A 7,353-nucleotide genomic window follows, 5' to 3' on the forward strand; every position below is an offset into this window, starting at 1 on the left:
ACAGACATTTCTTCTTTTTGCGGATGGTGCGGAGAACCAGGAACCATTCAACATCTGTTCATCGAATGTAAAGGAATCCAACCCCCTCTCAATCTTCTTCATAGACTGTTGAACAATCTCCTCCCCTCTCTCAAACTTAATTTTGACCTATACTGGGCACTCATTCCGCATGCCAGAGGGCGTGACAGAAAGGTTATCCGCCTTGCTAATTTCCTTATTATTAGTTTAAAAAGTACCATTTATTTTATGTACCGTACCTCAAATTTCACCGATCCACTTATTATTTGGTTACATCGTCTCAAAAACAGAATACTCTATGAATTTACTTATTACAAATTATGTTCTAATATTGATGCTTTTCACGTAAATGGTGTATGAATAGATTACTTTTTACAATTAACGAGGGCAGCATTGCATGGCTCATTTAACATTTGGTTTTATAACTCTGTGCTTGTAATCAACCTGATCTCATTTGAATGTTTATGTCAAACTATTCTTTTATTATATACCTGACTTTTGTGATTATAATTTGTAAATAAAGTTTTCATTTGAAAAGTAAAAAAAAAAGTATTTCTTTCTTTCTTTCTTTCTTTCTTTCTTTCTTTCTTTCTTTCTTTCTTTCTTTCTTTCTTTCTTTCTTTCTTTCTTTCTTTCTTTCTTTCTTTCCTTCCTTCCTTCCTTCTTTCTTTCTTTCTTTCTTTCTTTCTTTCTTTCCTTCCTACCTTCCTTCCTTTCTTCCTTTCTCTTTTTTCCTTTCTTCCTTTCTGTATTTATTTCTCTGTTCTTCTTTCTTTCTTTTTTTTCCTCACTCCTTATTTATTTTCTCTTTTCCTTCTTTCTTTTATTCGCTCCTTCCTTCGTTTCGTCCTTCCTTTTTTCTTTCTTTCTTTCTTTCTTTCTTTCTTTCTTTCTTTCTTTCTTTCTTTCCTTTTTACTTCCTTTCTTTTCTTTCTTTTTTCTTTCTTCCTTTCTTTCTTTCTTTTTTCTTGTCCTTCCTTCCTTCCTTCCTTCCTTCCTTTCTTTCTTTCTTTCTTTCTTTCCTTCTATCTCTCTACCATTTTTTTCCTAAACAAGTCAATACTAAACTGCTGGCACACCGATTATTTTTCAAAAACACTTTATTGATTAATCGAGTACATATGAACAATTTGTTATGTCCTCACCTATGGTATTTATTTCATTAAAATCGGAAAAATACAATTCAATTAAACAGTAATTAAACAGCCAAATTGAATAAAATATGAATCTGAATTGTAAGTGTTTTATAACACATAAGCTTTTTTTAATTGATATATTATGTTATTATATTGACACTCTTTTCCAGATTTCCTTTATTTAATTTACACAATTCACAATGTAATTTGGGGGTTCGTACACCTTAAGAAGAAATAAAATGTAGAGCAAATTTTTAAAAATTATATATTCAAGAGTATCATACAAACGGGTTTGGAATGATCAAATTGATGATCGAATCTCTTTTGAATTATTTTAATAAAGAACATAATTGATTTATCTTTGAATAAACTGATTCTACGGGTAACTTGTTCTTTAGAGCTCATGTGAGCAGGGGAATTAAAAAGTTAAATGTTCTTATTCCTAGATTTGTATATTATTATTCTTGATCATATTTTGTGCGAGGATCAAACATTGCATTTAAGGACCATATGAATGAACGTAGTGGGTAGCAACCCTCGGCAGTGTTGCTGCCCTCTACGTTTGTTGGACCATATCTGAACCGTTCAATGGTAAAACCAATCAAAAATGTTTTCTCTTCAACTTGGATATTCACGTTATACTCATGACTCTTGATGAAAGAAAATTGATACTAAAATAAGTTTACATCAAGACAAAACAAATTATGATATACAGTTTGATTTTTTTTCGTGTAAATTGCAAGTCATATCTGACGGGATCTTCTATTGAATTGAATCCTCTACATATTAAGGGAAAATCTGATGAAGAAATTTTAAATACATTGTTTCATATATCATATTCTGAATATCATGTCAAAATCTATTTCGTTTAATTTAATTTCGTTAATTTTTACAAAATTGAAATATATACCAAAAAAAATGTAAAAAAGGTATTAAAATAATGGTGTACCTGTAATAATAAACACATCAGACGTGTGTGAATGGCCCAAATTGACATCCCTTAAATCATTACGCCTAGACTATTACTGTACATTTTTTGTGCCATTGTCTGAAATACACTAAGGTTATTTGTGTTTGTTTCATAATCGACTTATTCCATATAATTGCATTATTATTGCATTGAACTATGCACTTAAAAAGTAGTTTTGTAGTTGAAACCATTTCCGCATCAAATGCAGGTGAAATTATTTGTACACAGTAGTTTTATACATGTACGTATTATCGACCAGAAAACAAATACATTGTAAGGATTATGATAATTATTCTTCCTATTTATGCAAAGAATACATGTATACATAGAAAAACAGTTATACACACTCTTTAATATCAAGGATAAAACCTCACTACCACCAGTATCAATGGTAAATATCACATTTCCACCATGATATGATACACATGTATATGAATAGAGAATCATTTGATTCTCATGAAATGTCTAATGGCATTATGTCTAAAATGTAAGACCTAGAAATTTTCCCACACAGGATAAACATGATAAAGATAATGCTTGATAATAGCAAAGCTCAAAATAAAAATTGAAATCCATTGACGTTGCTTTTTTTATACATTTTTCGTGCCATTTTCTGAAATATACAATAATTTGTTTGTGTGTGTTTCACATTCGAGTTATTTCAAATATTGCATTTTTAATTTGAACTACTTCTAAAAATATCGGAGAGTATTGATCAGACCATTTCCATGAAGATGATATTTATATATTTACACATTATAATCATATCTAGATTGAATCAAAACATGTTCCAATTTATGCATAAAAATACAAATATACGCGCATAAACAGTACAATTATGGCATACACTCTTTAATATCAATGGTAGATATCACATTGCCACCATGGCCATTACTAGTCAAACATTATTTACATTTATTATATTTGAATAGAGAATCACTTGATTTCTCATGAAATGTCTAATAACATCACGTCTAAAATACAAGAACTATAAATTCCCTCACATGGGATAAACATGATGAAAATGATGCTTGGAATAGCAAAACTCAAATAAAAATTGAGGTCCATCGACGTTGTTTTTTTTATGCATTTTCGTGCCATTTTCTGAAATGCCGGTAATAATTTTGTTTGGTGTTTCACAATCAAGTTATTTAATATAATTTTATTTTGAAATTGAAGTACTTCGAAAAATATTGAAGAGTGTAGATCGGACCATTTCCACGAAGGTAATGTTTATATATTTACACATTATAATCATGTCTAGATAGAATAATAGCATAGAATAACGATATATTCCAATTTATGCATAAGAATACAAGCATATACGCGCATAAACAGTTTAGCATGCACTCTTTCATAGCGATGGTTAATATATCACTACCACCATGATCATTACTAGTCTAATATCATACACGTCTATGGATCGAGAATCATTTTGATTTCTCATGAAATATATAATAACATTATGTCTGATATTCAAGTAGGAGAACTTCACCCACACAGGATACACACAATAATGATGCTTGATAAATGCAAAGCTGAAAATAAAAAGATGTAAGCAGCAAAATGCTTTTTATGGGTGAGAAACGAGAAAGAAATGATCCAACAACAGTTTCTTGCTAGATTATATACACAAGCTTACTTGGCAGAAAATTGCAATTCAGCGGATATGCCCCCCCCCCCCCCCTCTTTTGCGATATTATATCGTACATCAAAGTTGATAGGTCCATGATGTCATCCAATACTTTCAGTAAAATATATAGAGTCTATACCTGGTGCAGAAAGCGATCTCTCCTGATCGGTACTGCTGGAGATAATACCAATACAAGCCAATCTTCTCAAACTTATAATCATTAACATGGTTTCGGATATGCCTTAGTTCATATGTATACTCGTCAATGCTCACCAAGTCTTCATCATGCTTCACCTTGGCTATCAGGATTGTATTCCACTGAGATACAGCAGCGTGAAGGAGACTACCCGGTTTCGGTAACCAATGTTGTACAGCACCCTGTTTGTCTATCAATCTAATAACATGCCCTGATGAAATGATCAGAGATCCATGGTAACTAGTGATTTGATATGGTACATACCCGTTGCATGGTATCTCCCTGACTGCTTGCCCACCTGCTGTTGAAAATACCAAGATCTTCATGGCTTTCGTGTAGCTCACATAGATCTGATCATCAGCATCAACAGTGAGATTAGGAATCCCACCTTCCTCTCGACTTAGAGTCTTAAACATCACATTCAATTGTGTGTACTCTGGTGTGTACAGTGTGATGATGTTTGATGCATCCATCACAACACATCGACCATCAGAGAGGAACCCTACACCAACAATTCCAACATCCTTCAGAACTGTCTGCTGAAGCTTACCATCAGAAGAGAAGTTGGAGATGCCACCTGTACTATGTCCTACTGCCATCCTACCGTCTTGTGTACTAACCATGGCATTCATGCTATTCTTAGCTGTCGAAGCAACGTGCTTTACATCATCAATATTATAAGTAGGCAAAACGACGTACTTTTCAACTAGGTCTACATTAAAAGTCTTACCAAGGCCAACTACAATATTATGCTGTAGAGCGATTTGAGCTATATAAAAGCTAACTATTGTTATTATCATTACATGAATAATCTTACCAAGACTTAGCTCATCTTTTCCAACTACATTAACAATCTTGCCAAGGCCTAGCTCATTCTTTCCAATGTTTTTCTTAAATACACTTCTCCCCTTCTTGCTTGATTTTCTCGGCTGCTCATAGTCAGGATCATCTTTATCCAACACCTCTCGTACATCTTCACACAGAGTGTCGTGTACAGCCAGAGTATCCATATCTAACGGTATCTTCGTTCTTTTCGTTACCATGTCAGCAATGATCGTCAACTGATTGATGTGCTTCTGGGCCGTGGTCTTCATACTTTTCAGTTCTTTCTCTACTCCTTTAGTCGTTTCCTTGTCTTCTCTTAGTAGGCTTTCTCTCTTCTCTGACAACTGCCGGACTGCATCATCATATGCTTCGTTGATGTCACTTGTGCACTGTTTTTCAGTATTGTCAACACTCTTCATCTCTTCATCCATAAAATCAATGTACTTCTGAAAACATGATCGTTTCTTGTTCACCTTTGATTTAAGTTCTTTGATACCCTTCATGTGTTTGTCCTCATAAGCTGTTCCCTTGATGACCTTGTGTCCTTCTCCCGTATGTTCCATAACAACACACCTTGAGCATGTGAATCTCCTGCAGCTGGAACAGAAGCAACCCTCATCTTCTTTCGGATGTTTCCTACATTTGCGGTATCTACGTACATACACCTTGCCTGATGAGATCTCACTCATGGCAATGACGTCATGGCCGATGAAGCCTTCCCACTGAGAGTGCTTATTAAGACAAGATGTGCAGAGATACCTGCCACAGTCTTGGCAGTAGACATCAGCATGGGGCTTGTCATTGGATTGACAATTTGTGCAAATCTTAGGTTGGCCCTTCATGTCATCTATCAGACTTTTCAAAGCAATATTTACCTGTAGTTTGCCGACATCTTGGTTTGGGACCTGCGTGACAGCTCTGCAGACAGGGCATCGGATCTGGGAGTTACCGTGACACTCTAATAGGTTGTCCAGGCAAGTCTTGCAGAAAGTGTGAGAACAAGACAGGATCTTGGGATCGGTGAATGTAGAAAGGCACACTGGACACTCTGTACTTTGGGAGATGACAGTCTTTAATGCTTCAGCCATGATTAGATTTTTATGAGACTAAAAAAAAATTACGAAACACAATGAAAAATAATTACAAAACACAATTAAAAATAGTATACATGTATGGACCATAGAATCTGTCATTTGACTTACATCACTGAGTAATAAAAGGATCGCCTGTGGTTTTGGAATAGGGGAAGGAGGGGGAGGAGCAAGGGGAAATTGGGAATGATAAAAGGAGGGGGAGAGGAGAAAGGGGAATAGGAAAAGGAGCTTGTGATGATGGGAATTAATTGCGAAGTTGAAAGGAAAGGAATGAACAGAGAAGAGAAGTAGGAATAATATTGCTTTTTAAAAAGTATGTATTTTTATTGGTTTATTTCCAATTAGTCTAATGCCATTTCGTCTAATTTCCAAAATCGTTTACTATCATTTGGTCTAGCATAAGTTAGTCCACTATCCACATTGTCTAATTGCAATTCCTTTCAATCACCAAGTTATATAATAACCAGTTGGTCCAATGGCCATTAAGTCCACCATCTGATCTAACTGGACTTAGTGTTAATTGGACAAAATGAATACAAATAAAATGGATATTAGACCAACTGGTTGTGTGACGAAATGGTAATAGACGAACTTGTGATTAAACGAGGTGATGATTGGACCAATTGGTTGTTAGACACAAATTTGATTGACGGAATGGCATTAGACTAAATTAAGGTAGACCATGTGGTGAGTGAAAGAATTGGCATTAGACGAATCTGCAATTTACCTTTTCACTTTCCCCCATTACTTCCGGGTTTAAAAATAAGTCTCATCACCCCTAAACACCGATTTTTATGGAATTTATTTGTTTCGATCCTGTCTGTTCATAGATAGGAACGTTACAATTTTCTCACTGGTAATAATTGCGTTATTATTAAAGAAAAATGACAATCCAATAATATTGAAGATACAATCATTAAACAAGTCATATCAATCAGAGTGTGATTTCAAATTCGACACGTTTCTTATACATATGGTATTTGAATGTGTAAAATAGATACAGAATATATTTTGAAAATACATGAATTATTCAATATACTTACATCAAACTGCTTATGTCCATTAAAAACGATATGTTTCTCAGTTTGATCGAAGTAATAATATTATACGGGGTCTAATAGCAGCAGTATTATATATTTTGGCTACATCAATTCACAATGATGGTGCGTACTGAATGTGTGCAAATTTACAGTTGTTTACGAATTCTAGTTCAATATCAAACTATTTTTAGTGATTGGGAATTCCCAGTAACCTTTGACATGTTTCAATTGTGCATTCATGTACTTCAATTCAGCGTAACGGTTGTTTGATGGTGTGGTTTTTGTTTACCTGATTGAAAATAATCGGAATGTTTGTAGTATATTATTTACTTGTTTAGAGAAAAAAAAGAAAAGAACGAAAAAAGGATAGAGAAAGAAGAAAGTAAAGAAATAACGAAAGAAATAGTAGGAAGGAAAGTAGGAAATAAGGAAATAAGTGGT

General features: G+C 34.0%; 1 protein-coding gene across 1 annotated transcript; it reads right to left on the reverse strand.

Annotated features, from left to right (window-relative positions):
* Positions 1 to 1,108: 1,108 nt before the first annotated feature.
* LOC129267557 (uncharacterized) lies at positions 1,109 to 7,044 on the reverse strand. Its single transcript, XM_064104339.1, has 2 exons — positions 6,916 to 7,044; positions 1,109 to 5,884 (listed from the first exon to the last, which is right to left on the reverse strand). Exon 2 carries the CDS (start codon positions 5,864 to 5,866, stop codon positions 3,872 to 3,874), a length of 1,995 nt encoding a protein of 664 aa, XP_063960409.1. The 5' UTR covers positions 5,867 to 5,884; positions 6,916 to 7,044; the 3' UTR covers positions 1,109 to 3,871.
* Positions 7,045 to 7,353: the final 309 nt, after the last annotated feature.

This window comes from Lytechinus pictus, chromosome 9, assembly GCF_037042905.1.
Source record: "Lytechinus pictus isolate F3 Inbred chromosome 9, Lp3.0, whole genome shotgun sequence".
Lineage (NCBI taxonomy): Eukaryota > Metazoa > Echinodermata > Echinoidea > Temnopleuroida > Toxopneustidae > Lytechinus > Lytechinus pictus.

What these genes read in the sequence shown, in the direction of transcription:
- LOC129267557 (XM_064104339.1), bottom strand. Translation starts at nt 5,866, where the DNA reads ATGGCTGAAGCATTAAAGACTGTCATCTCCCAAAGTACAGAGTGTCCA.